The sequence below is a fragment of the Gymnogyps californianus genome, chromosome 1, assembly GCF_018139145.2.
Source record: "Gymnogyps californianus isolate 813 chromosome 1, ASM1813914v2, whole genome shotgun sequence".
NCBI classification, from domain to species: Eukaryota; Metazoa; Chordata; class Aves; order Accipitriformes; family Cathartidae; genus Gymnogyps; species Gymnogyps californianus.
This window is the reverse complement of record NC_059471.1, coordinates 79346104-79367295: the sequence shown is the minus strand read 5'-3', so window position 1 is coordinate 79367295 and position 21192 is coordinate 79346104. Positions and strand designations below refer to the sequence as shown.

Sequence of the window (21192 nt, the reverse complement as noted above, 5' to 3'; positions counted from 1 at the left end):
TAACACGCAGTACGATGAAATTTCTTCATACTCCAAAGATCTAATTCTGAATTCTCACAGCAGAGAACATAGATCTTGGAGCAGTTCTGGTCCTTGTAAGGGGAGTGATCCAAGCATCAGTGTTGTATATACTTTTTTCCTGTTTAAAACTAGAAGCTGTAACCTGAGGGTTTTTTTTTTTTTTTGAGTTTGAGTTACGAGGAGTTTTTAGTTCTAACTAACTTCAGCAGGAACAAGAGTATTTAACATTTGACAGGATGGTGCTTTTAGTCTGAATGTTTTAACTTGATCAAAGACTCTACACCACTGAAACACCATGACTAGATACAACTTGCACTGTTTATGTGACCATCATACCTAAGTTGGTAGTAAGGATCACACTGGGGAACACTGCTGCATTACTCAGGTATATTAACATTTGTTTTAATGAATTTATTGACTACAGCATGAAGATAAATGAAGGAAAAAAAATCAGCACTTTCCAATTGGCTAGTGACAAGCTTGTCTCAAATCACAAGTGCGTCAAAATATGCTTAATTCATAGTATTTGCGTCACGTATATTTTAAAAGAAAATTGATGATTATACTTTGCTTCTCTAGGCCTACCCTTATTTGGTTGGTTGCTCAATTCTCTGTTTATGATGCAACTTTTCAGTGGGATAAATAAATCAGATAAGTTCTTATTAAGAAAAGAAAACAAAGATCGAATATTCTATTCTCTGGAAAGGTTATTAACTTTGGTTACTTATAAAGAACCTAATCAAATCTCTGAATGTTTTGGGGTTTTTAATTTCACAAATCCATAGAAAAACTAAATATAAAGCTATGACTCTCCCAAATGTATCGTCATACCTTAAGGTTCTGTTCCCGTAACATCCCAGGTCTCCAATACCAAGATCATCAGCCATCAGTAAAATGACATTGGGATTTGAAGTACTGTGTGTTTTGACACTGTTTATGGCACACTGGCAAATTATTAGAAATAAAAGGAGTCTCATCTTCTTCCTGGTGTGTAAGAACAGGTGGAAAACATAATAGATAGACTTCTTTTTTAATTTGACTGTTAATCTAATTCTGCACTTGATTGTATAGTGGAAGAGAAAAAGAAAATTAGATTGTATATTTTTATTTGGCTTTTTTTTTTCTCAAGAGGTTTTTTTAACATTATTTTCTCTCTCACATTTCTTAAAAATAAAAATGCATCTTTTAGTATATAGCTAATTTTTCCTTCCATCCCTTTACACAGATGAAGCCTTTAAATAAAGACGAACAAAGAACTAGTTACAACCTCAGTGACAATACTTTTGGATACACAGATGCACTATATAGCAACAAATCATGAGAGCAAATAAGGCTTTTTTTTTTTTTTTAAGGTATAAATGTGATTTGAGGAATACATAAACTGAAATCATTTAGGACCAAAATTTCCAAGGTTCGTTGCAGAAAAAAGTTGATCAATTCTGCTATTGAAGTAAATGACTGAATTTCTCTTCAATAACGGAAAAAAAAAAATCCAGTTCGAGTTTCTTGACAGGAATAAGTAGTATGGAATAGGGGGTGAAGATACGCATTATCAAATTATTGAAAGGAATGTTTAAGAAAAAGCTCTTCACAAATGTTTTAAATAGCAGGGCCTACAGCAAAATTACGTAAAAATATTTGATATCATATCACTATGCTCTATAAATAATGCTTATGTTATATCCAACTTAAAACAGGAAGAAGAATGTATTGTACACAATACTACATACCATTACATGCTTTTATGATAAAAGCACAGTCTATTTGCAGATGTGCATGCTATGAATGCTATTTTACCTACACAGGGACGTGTCATACCTCTGTTTTAAACTGCATTGACTACGCCCTGGCTGAAATTGAGTGCCTCTAGGCTGTGATGGACTCTGCCAGGTATGCACATCAAAAAAGAATAGAGACTCTCTCTCTTTTGCCCCTAGTAATACTCCCATCTTTTCTGGATGCGGGCAGCCTTTTTCAAATGCAGATGAGCATGAGTCACACCTGCACTCTGGATTATGCTGGGACAAGAAGGAAAGCGGAGAAAACCAAGACTAAGGTAGAAATTTGAAAGTGAAAGAGTAGGAAAAGGAACTAGAAACAAGAATTTCCAGAGAGAGTGGGGACAGCAGGTCAAGAAAGAAAAAAATTGTAAATCAGTGAGTTATGGTAGATAAAAGTAACTGGAGAGAAGATAAAGAAGCCAGAACTGGAAGACCTGGTACAAAGAGACGAGACATTAAGGGAGACAGATCCATAAATCAGTGAGGTGTGGTGGGTAAAAGTATCTGTAGAGAAGATGAAGTAGTCAGAACTGGAAGAGCTTGCCCTGATTTGAATAAATAGCAAGAAGGGAAGCTTGAGACCCAGCTGGAATGAGAATTGCAGGCTGCAATGAGGAGAAATGGTACAGGGTTTAAGAAACTGGAAGGGATAGTATGACAGTGGATAGGAAAACAAATTGAAGAAAAGAGGTGAGAGAACTCCCAGGGAGTGTCTGGGATGAAAGAGCTGAGGAGTTATGATCAAGGCAGATGAAGAGAACTGATTGGAAAGAGTCTGGGCAGATAAGACTTGGGACTGACACAAGTGAGAAGAGATCAAAATAGTGGGGATCAACCAACACAGACTGAGATTTCTGATTCCCAACCTTCATTATGGCCATTCTGTCAGAAAGTATAGGTGCAAAGAGGATTTTAACTCTTTTAGTGCTTGTTCTTATACAGATAAAACACTAATAAGTATATTAGCTGATTTTTATTGCTTAACGTATCCTTTATAACCCATTGACCTCACTTTGACGACAACAGTTCTGGTTTAGACTTCAGCCAGCAACATCTAAAGATCCCAGCCTTATCACTGTGGCAACAGATCGTTACCTGGTTTACTCCATGGGAAGCAATCTACTTCGTTTCAGACATGGAAAATACATACACAAACTTTAAGACTAAAACACTAAATGCAGTTCTGCTTGGCGGGATGCATCTAACCAACCCTTCATCAAATTACCATACTAATGAAGTTGTGTAGCACCTGCCACAGTGCAGACTTTTAATCTGCGCAGTAGGTTTACCTTTCTTCCCTGAAAGGATAAACAAGCGTGAATTGCTTCCCACGCATTGCAAGAGAAGAACTAACATGCTGACCCTATAGGATAGGAACAACCTGCTGCCGCATCTTATGTTCCTACTCCACTACTCAGACTGAGAGGGTCTCAAGGTCCATGGTAATAGGGATGTTGAAAAGGGTGACATATATGTTGGTGACATGGATGCTCACAGGACCTGCATATTTATTTCATAGAATTACTGAGTGCCCTCAGTTGTGCTGTAGGCTTCATGTTGTCTGAATAAAACCTAGAAATATATACTCCTGCCACTAATAAAACCATCATTTTAAAGGTACAAAGCTAGCTGGTTTTGCAAGTTTTATGAACAGTGATTCCAAGCTTTAATTCAAGCGGTACAAACAAAACATCCTGTGTTTTAATTAGAAGGTATAGAGCTATGGAGAGTAGTCTTTTTGAATATGTGTGGGGTCTTTAGCCACTAATGAACAGAGCAAATTAATTTTCCTTTTACTGAGCAAAGTTACTGTTGGAAACCAGAGTAGTAGCTGTATCTTATTTTCCAGAATGAAAGAAATCTAAAAAATGAGTGAAATATCTTAGAAATTAACTGACTACAATTTATCCGAATTTTAAAGCGATTTCAAGTCTGTGTAGAGACATCAGCAGGAAAATAACCTATTCACCAAAATACCTAAGAACATTAATCACCTTGGTCCCACTTTAAAATCTTATGCTGTATATGTTATACTGCCTCTTCATAGAATGTTTTAAAGAAATTTACACAGCAAAGTTAACAATAGCTGTGCCCAATATCAACTGGATCACTGTCATTTGCAAAGTGGCTGAAAATCTTATTGTCTGGATCTATTCCTGCAGAAGTTAGCCTCATTTAGTACCTCCATTTCTCATTTTTCATATTAACAAAAAAAAATGTTACAGAAAGATGTCTCTGATACAATATTGCTGGATACTCCTCCACTTTGAAGGAGTATCTGTAGACACTCATGCATTGGACTATTTGCCTCCACCTGGTATCATGTCCCTGAAGTGAAATCAACAAGGAAACAGGAAAAAAAAAATTAATCCCAACAACTCTGATTTCTCTGGTGTACTCTCTCTGCAGCAGACTTTAATGCATCTTGAAGGGATGTGCTTGGCAAGCAAGAAAAATTGGACGGATGAAATTGAGTGGAACGGACAACAGCAAAGAAATTCAGAGGAGTAAAAAGGGAAGGACGTGAGAAGAATGAAGCTCTGAGAATGCTGAGGCTTGTCTGTGTCACACCAGGGTTTTTAATGGCGAAAAGACAGGCATGTGTAGACCTAACATGAAAATGATTACACCAAATCAGATGAAGCTTCCCCTTAACCTAGTATTTGTTCTCCAACAACAGCCAATCCAAATGCTTAAGGAAAGAACGTAAGAAACTTGGCAAGTATATTCTTTTACTAGTGTACCCTTTAGCTTTTGGCAGTCAGTATTTAGGGTATTTTGGACAGGAGAGCACTGCACTCAATAGCTCCCCGTGGATCTTTTTAGCTTCATGAATTTGTTTTAGTCCATTTTGAACCAATTAACTTTTGCTTTGTTTAGTTTTTTTGCATTGAACCAATTTGATTTTTTTTTTTACTTCCAAAACATCCTTTAGATGTTCCTGCAGTAGGCTTCAGCTTTGAAGGATTATGTTTTAGATTCAGGTGGCAACATTTGTCCTTAATTGCATGTAGGACACATAAGTGCAATTTTTAATCTCTGCTTCACTGTCCCTGTGATATAATAGGACTAATAGTACCTTCTTTCTTCCCAAGGTGGCTGCTAAGTTGAATAGATTTAAGAGGTGCTTAACTTCCTACACCAAGATCCATATAAGAATTTGGATTTCATACACACTATTTCAAACTACAATACTTTAATCTTTATATATGAACCTATATACATGCGTACATACATAGATATGTCGATATACACATCTGCACATGTATGTGGGCGCATATACACACATATCCTACTTTTTCTGCATATCTTCAAATTACATTTTTGGGATTCTAATACATATTTTCTATTTGTATTAAAACAAATTAAGTATAAATGTGTAAGAACAAATGGATGAAAACAAATAATAAATATAATCCACTATTTATTGATATTTCATATGCATTTACCAAACACTTCTTTTTAAGTTTTAGTTTTCTGCATTAAAAGATGTTGGCAGATCATATAGAAGCTGAAGAGTTGTCTTCCCCCCGCCCTGGATAATTGGCTGAAGATATGGCTAGTTGTTTCATCTTTATCCTGATTACTACAGACACATGCATCTCTTACAAGAACAATGATATGAAACTCTTTCAAATCCCTCTTCCCAACTGAATCATCCCAGCATTTTTATTCAGTTTAAGTAATTTATCTCTAAACTATTCTTTTAATGTAATAGAACCCTTTGAGAAAATGCTTAATATACTTTATCCTTGAAGGTATAGTATTTTCTGATGAAATAAGCAACATTTAAAGATATTCACCTTATTAAAATATGCTGTACTATCCTTAAGCAGTATGCAAAAAAAAAAAAAAAAATTACCTTGCTTAACTGAATGCCAGAACTCCAAAAAGTTCCCTAAGAGTCATAAAAATCACACTGTAAACAAACTAGAAGACAACCCTGCCCTCCATAAGATTCTGCAAAAAGAAAATTCCTCAGCTTCATGAGAAACAAAAAAGTAAGTTTTTAAATTGTAACAAATGGTAAAGTAATACTATACACCATTAATAATTTTCTCATATCAGCTTAAGATTTGTTCAAATCTCTCAATTAATTCCTCTCTTACAAGTCAGTCATCTGTTGCATCTTTTATGTCATATGACTGTGAAAAGAGAAATGAAACCATACACTTTTGGCCTCCTCCTAATGCTAATTCATTTAGACAAACATTACTCTGCATTTGCAACAAGTTAAGACCATGTAAAAAGTCAGTTGTGGCATCCTAATTGATCACTGGTAACTCAATCTCAGTAATATGATTGCTTCTAATATTTATTTTTATAGTGTAAACTCACTATTTCTTAATGCTGATTTTTCAATATTTTGTTATTTCTCCTCTTCCCTGGTAAGATACTTTCTCAGAATCCTCTCCAGCCCTCAGAGCCAGACGTGCTCCTCCTGTTTCCTCAGGTCTAGGTGCATTTGACATGCTTATTAGTTGTTGGGGTTTTTCTTCCGGAGAAGCCTAAGTGACACAGGAATCTTCCACCCTACCTATTGGTTAGGCACTTCAGATTCAGTGCCAGATTAGGACGACTATGTATTTCCCAGGTTAGAACTGATTTGCATTCAGCCCTCTCACGGTGTGGGCAAAAAGGGCTGGGTCTGTCTGTATCTGTAAACTGATATCTGTGTCTGTAAAAAAGCCAGAATGCTTTTCTGAAAAGTGCCATTAGATTTCAATATGCATCTTCAGGTAACTAGGTACATAAATGAAAATCTGTATTTAATTTATTAAAAGTTGTCTCACTGTAAGACAGAAATTTTACTTAACATGAGCTGGGAAAAACAACAGAAGAAATAATCATGTTTCTTGTTCAAGCATGATTAATTACTGGGTGTGAATCAAATAGAGATGAAGCCACACAGCCTCCATCAGATATAAGTTCAATTTAGGTATCTTTTTAAAATGGTCTCTCAAGAATTTGCTAATTTCATCTCAACTCAATTACAGAACTTAATGGCATTATTAATAAATAATAAACATTATTTCTGGTAGTAAATTATAACCTGAATGGAAGATAAGATTATCTTTTGTGATATAATGCCATTATTTTATTTGTAATAAAAAACCTGTATAATTACATACACATATTACAGCATATATTCTTTTCTATGATTACTGTTTCACAATATTCCTTTTTTCAGCCAAATGCTCATTAGAAATTTAATTTTGAATATGAGCTCTGGTCAGCAATATAATAAAAGAGAACCACAAGATAACACAGGTAGTCACCCTATTTGCCAGTTATGCACCATCCTGAGAGAGAAAAATCTTTTCATTTAAAAAGAAAAAAGCTAATCATGAGAAACTACTAGTGACTGTGTCATGTCACTTCCTGGAAACCAGAGACAAGTGTTCTAAACAATTAAAAGAAATCTTTCAGATTCATTAATTGCACATTACTAAAATGTGTGAGCATGTATGAAGGATGCAACTCTGCTCTGTCTTTACAGTTCACCACTTCACAAGGATTTTAGGTCTGTATCTCTCTGCACATATTTTGTGTTTAGTGTAAATATATAATAAATTACTGTTAGATGTTGATGGAACAGAAGGATGAGAGATGAGAAAGCTTCGTTTCTGAAATCCGTATCAACTTCAGTAAATATTACATGACGCTGACTGACAATGTGTAAAGCTGTTGACATATGCTATTATTATCTGTTTTAATGTGTATGCTTGTTAGAATAAGAACTTTATAACGCTATATTAACCAATGTAATATGATGCTTACATACTTTGAGGGCTTAGCTAAACTCATTCATGATATCTAGCTTAATTCATAGTTTTGAAAGCTGTTGAGTCAGGTTTTTTTTAATACACCAGAGCCAGATGATGTGTGAAATGACTATTTTTGACATTGCCTTTTTAAAGAGTGTCAAATGGACACGAGGACGAAGAACTTGTGTGACTAAAACTTTGTACTTCTGTTTTTATGATAAGCAAGCAGATAAAGACTGTACAGCTCTGCAGGACTGTGAGTCTTATGCGTGGAATTAACAGAAGAGTTCCGTTATGTCCATTTGAATTGCACCAACATATAAACCATAGCTTCATCTCATTGACTGGTTACAGTCTCTTCACCTTCACCCAACTATAGCCAAACTGGTCTCTTCCGAGTTTTCATTCATATTCAAAGTAATGGTCCACAAAATGTTTAAAAAGGAAAAAAAAAAGTCTAATTACATGTAACATTGGACTAAGACACTAAACTCCACCAATACACTGCCTTCACAGGGATAGTGCACAGACGTGAAGGTTGGTCTGTAAGTCCTGCTGTAAGTCTTCAGAGGGACAGTAAGACAAATGGCCAACCACTTAACACTAGATTTTAATTTCATTCAATTTGAAAGCAGTTTCTAAGCCTTTTTCACTGAAATGGTAGTTTTTAAATGCCTATCAGAGGAAAACATGAAACCTAACAGGAGAAAAAAAAAACCTCAAAACCCAAAAACCCCATCTCTCTCCCCTGAGTTACTCACTGGCATCCTCTGGAGGCTGTCAAGATCAAAGCTTTGGATTTTATAACATAATATTATTGCATTTTCCTCTATCCACAACCACTTTTCTAGTCCAAGTGGTTTACCAGAGAAATTGCAGTGAAACAGCCAGTTAATTTTTCTTTGCTACATGAAGCTAAGAAGTAGCACATCAATAAAACGATCCAGTATGTTATACTATTTCCAAAAGGATGTTTCATTTAAAGAAAAGAGAGGCTGCACTTGCATTAATTTGTTCTCAAAGTGTGGGATTATTATTTTTAAAACAGCTCTATTGTTATTTATACTTGCATTATGATAACACTCAAGGGCTGTCAGTACAGCTGATTGTACCAGATACAAAAATTGAGAAAAGGCTGCATTCAGCCAATATTAATTTTAACCATGTGGAAGTTAAATGCCTAGATGGCCCATATCAACTAGGCACTCATGGTGCAAACCAGTCCATCTGAATTTATCCATCTTAAAGTTATGCATTTAGTCTGAGCTAATTATCCAGGCTTCCTCTCTAATTAATAGGAAGAGACAGGCACCTTAAGAGGATGAGTCATCTCTTCTTAAGATTGGTATAATGAAATGCTGGAAGTGATGCTCACGATCTTTTTCCACAGACTAGAAAGAGAGCCTAAACATCTAGTTTAGACTAGATGTATACCAAAGGAATAAAGTTGCATGAAATAAATCCCACCTTGATAGTGGGTTGCCTATGTGTGCTCAGCATAAAATATGAAAAAACAACTTTGTGTAACAAACAACTACTACATTTTTCAATTAGTATAACGTGCTCTACCAACCTTACCGATGTAACAGTTTCTTACTCTGCGAGTAATTCCACTGAAATCTGAGAACTAGGGACAACTCTTCATGAGTTTTAGTTGCAAAATTTTGCTCCATGGGATGCATATAAGTATTTTTCCTTTCCAGACTGTATAGCAATCTGATGAATATTCCGTTTAAAATATTTTATTCTTTTATTACTCTCAAACAAAAGATATTTGATATAAAAGTGATTACATCCAACAGCAAGGATTATTTTATAGGAATACTGGTAATTCTCTGATTGAAGTCATCTACAACCAACCCTGTATTCAAGTTACAATCACAAGTCTGATCAGACAAATAAACTTTTCTCTGACAGAAGTCTGACAGAATAGAAATTACTTTCCCCACTGTTACAAGGAAGCTGTTGTCAGAGGTGACCAACCAACAGACTGCGAGCTCAGCCTGACTGTGGTTCACAGCCTACTCCCTGCTGCCCTCTTGCCTAAGGACTGCGCACACACAAGGCAACCAAACCAGCCTGTGACTGGTCAGTCATTACTAGATCCTATTATCTTCTTTCATGAGGTCATTGTCACAGAGGAAAAAACACTTTAGCTCCTGACATATGACAAGGACAAGTCTGTTAATATGCATGGGCACTGTCCAGCGATTCACATGGATAGCGTACATTTTGGTCATGTCACTGGAATGCAGCAACTCACATGCTCAAGTACCACACATGTTCCTCTGATCCCCATCACACCACGGCGACGCATTCATTCTCATCACGGGACAGTGATGCACGTGCTTGTCCTGTCACATAAGGGGTAGGAGAAGACACAGTAATGGTGTACTTATCATACGATATAGATATACTCAGATCATTTGATGGAGAAAGGGGTACTGCAAGCACCCCTCTCGTTTGTCCTCAAGGAGCTGTTCAATCTGTCCTATTGCAGAGACTGAGAACGGCTGTATTAGAAGGTACATAAACTAATTGAGAGGAAATGCTTGTGTCTGGACTACTATTTATGTCCAATCTTTGTGTTCTTTCCCAGAAACACTATTAGAAAGAACATGTATTAGAAAAAGCATTAGAGTATAAGAAAAAAACACGCCTCCCATGTTTATCAAAACAAAATATTACTTGTATCTGCATTCGGATTATCTCAGTTTACCAAGCTACTGAAACCAACATCACTTTTTCATGGTAATGTATCGGATGCAGGTGTCAATGTGTTGGCAGCGGGGGGGCTACAGGGAGGGCCTCTGTGAGAAGAGACCAGGGGCTGCCCTGTGTCAAACACAGTCAGTTCCAACCAGCTCTGCAATGGACCCACTGCAGGACACAGCTAAGCCCATGAGCCAAGCTGGTGGCACCTTGGGGAAACATATTTAAGAAAGGGCAAAAAACACTGGGGGGGAAGGAACACAGAGAGGAGGGTGGCAGGGGGCAGAGAGAGAGGAGGAGGAGGGAACAACAAGGCCACAGTAGTAGGAGGTGCTCCACACTGGAGCAGGTACGTGCCCAAAGGGCGGAGGGCCCACACCAGAGGAGAGGAAAAAAGTGAGCAACAAGGAGTGGCAGAAAGAAACGGCCAAGCACTGTCTTTGTGCCACCCATTGCCTCACTGCAGGGACTGAGTGCAACCTGCGGCAGTAACATGGCAGGAGGAGATGTCTGGAGTGAAGGTGTGAAGTGGAGACTAGGAAGGTGGAGGAGAGGAATCTGAAGTTGAGCCAGGGAAAGTGGGAGGAAAGGTGTTCCTCCTGCATGTTTACATGTTTGTCCTTTTTTGTTGTTTCCCAATACCCCAATCAGTAATTAAATATTTATGCTACCTGGCAATAAATTAATTCCCAAAGTCATTTTGCCCATTACAGTACTTGGTAAGTGATTTCCCTGTCTTTATTTCAATCCATGAGTCTTCTCACTCCTGTTCCTCCTATTTTCTCCCCCATCTCACTGGGGAGGGGAGGGAAGGAAGTGAGAGAGCGGCTCTGTGGGTGCTTGGCAGTTAGCCAGGGCCAACCCACCACACTTAAAATGAAAAGGGATGAATGGATCTAGTGGCAGATTACTTTCATTGATTACCATTAGCCAAAAGTTTCTTTGCTGTGATTGAATCCATCCAGATTCTAAATGTGAGCCTTCTCCCACAGACAGAAACGGAAAAGCTTTTTAAGTAAAAAATAATTCGAGATCAGCTGACTTATGGTGTTGCTGGTGTGAGCAGGAGGCTCACAAGACATAAAAGAATAGCTTCTCCTTCCTTTTCATTTGCACAAGTAAGAGACATTTAAAATAAATAAGCGTAGCTGCTTATTGAAGACCAAATTCCTTCTCTACAGTTTCTAAAACAAAGGAAAACGTTTTTTGTTACTTCTGTCATACAACTAATATTCAGGGAATGATATGTCCTCATTCTGCAAATAGTCATGAACACGTCTCATGAAAACTTGTTTGGAATTTTTTTTAACAAAATTATTTTTAGTGGGGGAAAAAAAATTAAAGCAAAAAAAGTTTTTTAACATGTCACAATATAAAAATGAAATTGTTCTCCTTTACTTTTACACCTAGAAAAATAACGTGTTTCGCATTTACAATGTAAAACCAAACCACTTCTGTTGTTCTTTTGGGCAGGGAGATATTTTTACTATGATATTTTGAAGAGGGTTAAAAGATTACCCCCCAAGTCCCCCATTCTTTTAAGACCTAATGCAAAATTAGAACAAAGAGAATAGAATTATCCATTCATAAATTTTATTTCGCCCCAATTATGCTGGAAAAAAGCTTCAGAAATATATATATTTAAAAAATAGTAAGATGGTAAGCCATTTTCTAACCAGCTCTAATGCAGAGATACTCCACTGGCATTATTCACTGTAAACCCTAAAATCACAAAATAGCTTTAAAATCAGATACAATTATTGGAAAACAGACTCGGAAACAAAAGGCGTGGATCATGAAATTAGGAGGTCTTACAAACCAGGAAAATACTTATCCTGGAAAGAACACTTGTACAATCAGCAGAAGAAGGATTATGAGCTGCACAGTGGTTATATAGCTGCCTGACTGCAAACTACATACATCAGAATCTTCTAAAAAATGTGCAAGCCAAAGGGCAAAGACATTTACAAAATAAGGCATATATATTAGCCAACTTTTTGTCCCAATTCCAAATATTTAATAATTTACTAATTTCAGTAAGTATACAAAGGAATAGCTGACTTACTCCCCCATCAAGAAAAAAAATAAAAATAAAAATTGTGAATATACTTAGCTTGGCAAAATATTTGAGGGACAGAATTTAAACATCACAGGATTAGGCAACAATTAGAATGAAAGTCTTAAAATGAAGGATATCTGAAACAGCAAATAATTCTAAGACTAAAAATATCTGCCTACAATACAAGAAGAGGCTAAGTAGGTCCTTACAGCCTGACAGAAAAAGAGTACCTTGAACAAACAGTGTAGAAATGCATATATTGTATTACAGCAATACAGGAAAAACAGCAATGTAAACCACAAGGTATCCAGGTTCCTTCTGCCCTGTGTGAGCAGAAAACTCTTGCTCCTTCCCTCCCCTCCCCCTTCGCTCTCCCTCCCCTTCCCTTTCTCTTCTCTAGTTCTTTCTTTCTCTCTTTCATCGGGACTCTAGGAAACTTGTAAATTCTTGCTGTTAAGTCAGAACACCATTCCCTCACACATAGGAGCTAAGAGGCAAAATCCCAACACGACAAAATGAATGAATGAAAATTATCATTAGCTCAAGACTATAGTAATTCACTTCATTTTCACCTTATTTTGTATGACATTTCAAGAGCATAAATAAATATAAAAAGTATTCCAAAAAGGCATTTTTTCCATGTTCTTGTGGTATACCAGTATTAACTTCCTTTTAGCATTTGAAAAGTTTCTCAATAATAGCTCCAGGGGTCTCATTATCTTTTCACCTGGACTGAAGCATGCTGCAAGTATGTTTGAAATGAATAACATGCTTTTTCAATCATATCAGAATGTCTTTAAGTAAGTTTTTAAGAAAGGACATTTTCCTTTGCTCCGTGCCTTTAAGTACGACACAACTTTATGTTTTTAAAGGATAGATTCTGTTCATCAGTGAAAAAGAATATATCATTCCCGCTGTCCAACATGCATTTTTCAGGACTAATAATTTACTGCTGTTATTAGACAACTGCTATAATAGACAACCTATCCAGTTGTCTATTATAATAACATATGAACTGGAGACATGACACTTCTTATGTAGCTAAGAGTAACTTTTGTAAATGACTAATCCATGTCAACAACTTCTAATTTTCTTCGTCAGAGTTGCCAGTTCTGTCAGCAGTACAGAATATAAACATTACCAAATAAAAAAAAAAAAAAAAGGATAAAGAGGCCTTCTAGTTTACTGACTTTGACTTCTACTTAAATAAATTTTGTAACACTAGGGATTCCTGCAGAAAGCATGCTTGCGTACAACACCATACAAGCACCAGTCTGGCTAGTTTAAGACAATGTCAGAGGAAAACAGGTCTGTCTGAGCTCTATGCTCTAAGATTTCCTTATGAGTATGGCTGATCAACTGATTCTTTAGCATGGTAGAAAAAAGATGAGGCCATTTTTACACCATTACCTTTTAATTTAAAACTTTTGTCTAGGATGTAAAAAATCCAAGATCACTATCATTGTGAACTTGAAGCAGTTCAAACTTTTATGTTCACAGCCCAGAGTGCCATAGCCACAATTCTTGTTAAGCACTTAACAATCCATCTCAAATGTCTTGTCTTCCTCCTATCCTTCTTCTCACCCTAAACTAATTTATTTCATTCCTCCTCATCCCCAAACTTCCTCTCATACAATCAAGAAGCCACCCCACAAACTCTTCTGCAATTCTGATCTTTCTAAACCATGCCCTACCCTATTCCAAATCCCTTCCTACTCAAGAATCCTGTATTAATGTGCCATTGATCTAAACTCAGACTGAATACCTCTTGGATGCAGCTCCTCGACGCTTCCAATTCTGCTTGCCCAGGTACTGCTATTGTCACTAACACTCTACCATTACTACTCTTGATGCTGCTGCTGCATCTCTCTGCTTGCCTCCTCCATGACTCCTCTCCCCACAACACAGGCTCCTCCACCAGCAAGCAGTATACAGTGCTATTGGTGACTGTGGCTCTCCTGGTATTAAAACAGCCTCAGCTGCTGGTCTGACAGGGATTTAACATCTAGATACAGGTCTGCACTTACTAAAATCCACCTAGAGAAAACCCTAAGGGCACAAGCAAAAAATTTGTTTGTGAGAAAACAGAATGTATGGAATCCATGTTATTAACAAGTCATTACAAAACTGCATAGCAAGCAATATGTGTGGTCAGATCCTGTTCAACACTTGTTTTGGTTAAATAGGCTTCTCCTCTTTCATCTTCCTTCTTGTCTCAGCATGGTTGCCTAAATGTGTCTTTCTGTGTAAGGCTGGCAGATACAACCTATTTGGAAGTGATGATTTTTTCCTTACCTTTTCTCTTTCTCTATTATTCCTTGCCATCCTATCTCAGTGATTCCCCTTACAGACTTTGTCCCCTCAGTAGCTGTATTTACCCCCAGTTAGCAGGTTGGATGTGTATGAGATTACAGAGGAAGAGATTAGATTTATTTAATATCACTTAAAAAGTTACAGTTAAGTCTTGCAGGCTTCCACATTTGAATCAAACAGATTTTGTCACTGCACACAAACCAGAGTCACTTCAACACAAGCTTATTTCAGAACCTAACCCCCTCCAAAACTATTTAACAATTCATTTCCATCTGATTCTTGAAACAGAGTCCGTAATCAAAATTACATATACTTTTAACATTATTTTTTAAACAACCAGAGCTTAAGTGGTAAGAGAAAAACCACCGTTGCACAGCTGGAAAATGTTCTAGTTCACAAACACCCTGCTTTCTTTTTTGTTCAAAATGCTTTCACAATTCAAGTAAAGCTTATACACTTTTTAACCTGTTGTAGGCAGGGAATGTTCTACTCCATTGCAATACTTAATAATGAAGTGCATTTTGTTACAAAATAATTCGCCACTACAGTTGATAGTATCTTACAGACAAGAGTAGACAGTATTAGCATCCTTTTTTTTCTTTCTTATACAAAATACATTGTATTAAGTTAATGAGGAAAAGACAACACTGCATATGTTATTACTTCTCATAATTACTAATTTCCTGTCATGAAGAATTTGCTTTGAGCTGTGAAAGAATATGAACTCCAACTACATGACCTCAATGTTTACAATGAAACTATACATAAATGACAGACTTTGGGGCAGGAGGGGCATTTTACCTTGCAGCACGGAATTGTTTCAGTCTCTGCCTCTAGTTTTCAAACACGATGGCTGCACACTTATTATCAGCAAATGGGAACAAAGTCCAGTCACGTCAACTGAAACAGAAAGGTGTAGGGGAAAAAAGAAGGAAACACTGAAAAAGACAACTTGTTATATAACACCAACAATATTTCTTGATAAGACACTACTTCACTCGTAGGAAACAATCTCAACATGTTTTCATAATGCATATATACACGTGCCTAACCAAGACACTTTTTTTAGTTTGTTGCTGAAGATCTCCTGTTAGGCTTTTCAAATGCTAGTGACTTTGCATCATATTTTTGGAAAACAAGGGCAGTGCCAGAACCTCAGGTACATTTCTGCCTTCTGTACACAAGGTAAGGGTTCCTTCAGAATATCTACATAGCAACTTCTGAGAAACTGCATTAAAACACCTTTTTAAGCATAATTTCAGATCAGTGTTTTTCAAACTTTTCCATTGGATGCACAGAACTATTTAGAGATTCTCTCTATGTAAATACTGTACACCATAGCCCATCCTGGTTTGCTCACTACGCATTCTCTTGGAAACTGTATGTGCTCCCAGAAAATGACTGCTCCCGGGAAGTTCAAGGACCCTAATATGAAAAATCATTCGTTAAACTTTGAAAAGTGCTAGCTAGTTTACGTATTATCTTCCCCCCTCCACCCCAATCTATGTATTTTTCACAAGGAAACTTGATCAGGAAGAGAAAGATGCATGTCTAACGACATGTGACAACCAATGCCAATGAAACTTACCAGAATCCAAGCCTTATACTCTAAATATAAAATTTTACTTTTCTTCCAGGCAAAATATTGAAGCTAACAATGACTGGGAGAAATCAAACTGAATCAATGTTTTTGAACAGCTGTCTAAATGCAAAATTTAAATTATTTTTTTCTGCGGTTCAAGAAATCAGTACACCTTGTTCAGAGCTTTTCTCCTGCATTTTTCCTCCCTCTACTTTAAAATAACATCGTACTGTAACAACTTCGAAACAATTTTAAATTGCCAACCTTTCTCTGTCTCAAATACAAACAGAAAATGCTAGCTCTACCTTAAACCTTTGAAAAACTCTGCACCTAGTCTTGCAGTTGTTGAAACCATTAACAAGTGAAAAAAAAGACAATTTTAAAAAATCTTGTCAACCTCCCTAAAATAAACAAACGGCTAGTTTTTAATCTTTTTGATTAATCATATTTTTAGATAAATCATATTTTAGAAGGTACTGAGAAAAAATCCTTCATATAGACATAAGAAGCAGTACGAGAGTTACAACAGATAAGATACAACATCCATTGGCAAAACACAAAAATACTTGTACTTCACCAAGTTTCTTATGTACATACACCGCAACTCTTCAGAGATGTATAACTATTTACTTACAATAAATTTTATTTAAACAAATTATTATTAAGCAACATTAATTCAAAAACTTGTAATCATGTAAATTAGAAGAAAGTAGTGATAAAACAAGGATATGTATGCCAAAATATAGATGGATTGAATGAAAAGAAGACTTGTCTGTGCTAATTAACGTGACAATTCAAGGCATTTCATATGGAAAACCAAAATGCAGCATAAAAAGATCTATTCATTCTAACTAAAACAGTATGCAAAAAATTACAATGAGTTAATGAGTGAAAAAACAAACATCCTCCCCTTCTATCCAAATCTGAGCACTGAATGAAGACTGAACTGAGGGGTTTTCTTTGTTTGGCTTTCTTCATCATGTTTGATTAGAAATCACTAAAGGGTGCTAAAGTGACAATTACTCAATGACTTCAAACCATAAGTAGGACAGAAAACTGAAATGCTAACAGGGAGGCTGCATTTAGGCTATGGTAAAGAGGGTACTATGTTACCCAGTAATGTATTCTCCAATGATATGCAACAGATCTATGTTGTTTACTGGATTATACTATCTGCTTTGACCAATAGGTGGTTTTGTGGTTTGTTTGTTGTTTTTTTTTTTTTCCCACATGGATATGAACACAGAGACTAACTTTATTTTTTCTTTCATAATTTGTTAGAAATATTGTTTTTTAAGGTACTTTGGTCTTCTGGTCACCAAGTGGGAGACAGTATCTACTCATTTATATATGAACATTCATATGTGTAAGAGAGTTTAACTCATTGAATTGGTAAAGGAAATAATTTTTTAAATAGTGTTTGGGAAGAAAAGGAGATAGAAGGATGCATGACTGGACTTATTGGAATCTAGTGGAAGTGCAGAGCTGCAGTGAGGCAGACCTTTTGTCTCAGTTCATCAAAACATCTCTGCCAAAGCTTTAAAAGTTTAGGATCTAACTTAATCACACCACTAATTGTTCACCTACCAGGTACAGTACATACATCTTTGTAAAAACAAAACACGATACACTGCTGTCTTAGACTGGTTGAATGTCGGTGCACATCTAAATGCTTATGCTTCCACATAAATCTGCTACTACAAACTTGTATTTAACAGGGATTCAAATGACAATAACAGAGCTAAAAATGGAACAAAGGCTATTTGTTAGCTTCTCTTATCACAGTAAAACCCAAGGAACTTAGCTAATTTCAGAGGATATTTTTGAAAGTCACACATATCCAGAATTAAAAGATACAGCCCTGCTGTTCCTTAGGGACTTTGTACAAATTGGATTATTGGATGTTAGAGAATATTTATTCTGCAACAACTCTTCAGTGAAAAAAGATGTTTAAACTTCATTCATTCTTTGTCTTAGTCCAAAAACACCAGTGACAAGTTTCACTCTAAAAATTCTGTAGCCATGTAGTTATCCTGAAGGATGTAGGAGAATCATTATATGAACCTGTGAAATCTGTGGATTGCAAAGGACCTTGTGCAGTTCTGAGGAAGTCACAATGGTTTTTACTAATGATTTTGGTATTGTTTTTCATGGTTGTGCTTAACTTTAGTTAAGAGTTACATATAGGAGTTTAGCTGGAAGAACGTATCAGCTATGCCAGGTAGAATAAAGATCCAGGTTTTGTAGTCGCTATAGCCATAGTTTCTGACTATCAAATACTACTTGTCTAAGCTACCTCAAGCCACAAACAGAACAGGATCTTTAAAGAAAGATGGGCTTGAACAGACAGGAAAAATATATTTCATTGGATCTACTAGATAATGTATTTTATTATACTTCCTGGATGTGATGAAGTCAGAAAAAGCAGATGAATACGCAGGTCCCCACCCTTTGTCAGGTCCTTCAAGAAGCAACAATCACTTCCCTAAATACATTTAAAAATTGCAAGTAGGCAAGGGTTTACTATTTTTCCACCAACTTTAAAAAGCTTTAGTGCAGACACCACCCCGGAAGATGCTGGTGGAGGTTCAGTGCCAAGAGTGCCACCTACTGAGGGAAGCTCTAGGCTTCCTGAAGCACATAGGCTTTCTTCCGAGCTCTGCAACTCAAGAATACAGCCTAACTCTACCTCATTTCATGACCACAACACAAGGTGGCTAGTCTCCGGATGGCACATCCTACTTACTGAGGATATACAGCCATCTTAATATTAGAAGTCTTGTTAATAGCTTTCGGAAAATTGCATGAGTCTAATTTTCCCAGATGAGGGCATAACTGTTGGCCTAAAAAGTCAGTGAAAAACAGATTATGGAGCCAGGCTGTCAAACGTGGTCATTAATATAGTACTTACTCCCTATTGCTTGTAGCAGCCACTGGTCCAAATGACACATGCAACATTTTTGAAACAGTGATACAACTCATTCTGTAACATAGCTTCTTGCAGATAGCTGCCTCATCAGACTTGCAAGATAGTAATTTTTCATACTTAAAAATGCAGAAAAATCTTTCAAACTGTATGAAGAGGTAGTAAGCTCTTCATGGGCTAGATATGTTGCTACTGATCTCTTTCAGTGAAGTATAATACTGACTATTCTTAATTAATGAGGATACAGCTAGAAGTAATCCATAAAGAGTATTTTAAATTGGACAAGTGGCAACAAAAGTTTTTAGCTTTTGGCTTGGTACAAAATGGGGAACAACCTGACTAAGCAGCAGTAGTAAAAAATATTCTTAAGAATTACAAATCATTTATTAGTGAACAAAATAAAACTATGGCAAAAATGGTAATTCAGTTCTTTTGTTAATTCAAAGGTATTCTGTATCTGGGACTAAGAAGGCAGTCTATTAGTAAAAGATGGCCTTTCTATTGGTCACTTGTAAAACCCACAGCTACAAAAATGTACCTGAGTGCTGGACTTTTCTAAGGATACAGAAAAACTAGAATCCTGAAGAGCAATCAAAATGCTAAAAGCTTCAGGAAGCATAACTTATGAGGAAAGGTTAAATGAATGAAATCTGTTAAATCAAAAAAAAAAAGCATAGAGGAAGAACACAGGATATCCTAGCAGAGCAAAAGATTCACTGAAAGATTTAGAAAATTTTAGGCGTAATGTCTGGACAGATATTTTAAGCTTATACCATTCTGTCTCAAAGAATTCATCTACATCTTGAACGTCTCTTGTGGTCTTACCTATATGTAAGCACATGAAATGGAAATCTAGGAATCTTTCAATCCTGCAGTGTCACTGTGAGCAATCATTCACCTTACAGAACCTAAGGTGAAATGTTTGAGATGCATTTAGTAGGTGGAGCTAGCTGGCTTGGGGGTGTGTGTGGAAAAATCAGCACTGGGACTACAATGCTTCCTTCTAGGCATCCCTAATATCTAACTGTATCAGTATTTACAAGTGGTGTTTCTTGTTTTACAGATGTTTTATGAAAAAAGTATCTGTTATTGATCTTCTGCTAAGAAAATTTTAGTTCAAAGTATAAAATAAGAAATAAGGCTACAGGTTGGATCGGGCTTTAACAATCTGGTCTAGTGGAAGATGTCCCTGTGCATGGCAGGGGGGCTGGAACTAGGTGATCTTTAAGGTCCCTTCCAACCCAAACCATTCTGTGATTCTGTGATCATTTTGTCATACATTTTGTTACAACACATCGAACCTAATTTCTCAAGGCACGTAAACATATGCTTAAAAGTAGGTGGACAACCTAATGAAGGGACTGTTTCCTCACCCAAAAATTAGTCAGTGCCCTACATGCTAGTGGTTACAAAGCACATTGGACATTGGCTGTCCACAACAGCATGCTCTGGAGTATACTACCAGTGCATGTTTGCGTGTCTGCATATGTAGGGAGGAAAACAGGGCAGTAGCTTCATGAGGGAAGAGAGGAATTGTGACTTGGTTGGGAGGTACACTAACTCCTGCAGCCAAGGAAAAGTCCCAACTCCTCTAGTCAAGAACAGGCTACGTATCTAATACAACTCAGCTGCAATAGGGACTCAAGAAGCAGCTGGCTAACTCTGCTTGGCACTGCTCCCTCTCCTCTCCCTTCCCACCATTTCTGTTTCCTGATCAGAGTTGCTACTTCGTCTGTTCCAGCACAGTGTTATGGCTTCTCTGGCTAGATAGATCTAGACACTCAGACTGCTAGAATCACTGCAAAAAAAAGAAAGGTTGTGGCACTGTACAGTACAGCCTCCAACAGTCTCCCTGCACTACCTAGGCTGATAGCATGTTTACCCTGATCATGTAGACATTCTGGGCTGGCTGTCAGCGAACTCATTTATCTCTGCTCGACTCTTCTGGGTAGATACAAAATCATAAAGGCATGCACCCACAAAATAGGCAGAAAGTCTGAGCTCTGGATATTCAACTCTCCAGCTCGTTG

General features: G+C 36.8%; 1 protein-coding gene across 3 annotated transcripts in view; it reads right to left on the bottom strand.

Moving 5' to 3' along the window:
- STS (steroid sulfatase) overlaps positions 1–21192 on the bottom strand; it is a 106949-nt gene that overhangs the window by 80441 nt on the left and 5316 nt on the right. The window contains exons 3-4 of one of the 3 annotated variants that reach the window (XM_050910793.1): positions 15456–15554; positions 853–1005 (exon numbers count right to left, since the gene is read on the bottom strand). In XM_050910793.1, coding sequence (XP_050766750.1) covers positions 853–998 — 146 coding nt within the window. In that variant the 5' untranslated portion in view covers positions 999–1005; positions 15456–15554. Of the gene's footprint in view, positions 1–852; positions 1026–3984; positions 4002–15455; positions 15555–21192 lie in introns of those variants that run through there. The other 2 variants (XM_050910808.1, XM_050910800.1) reach the window with 2 other exon arrangements.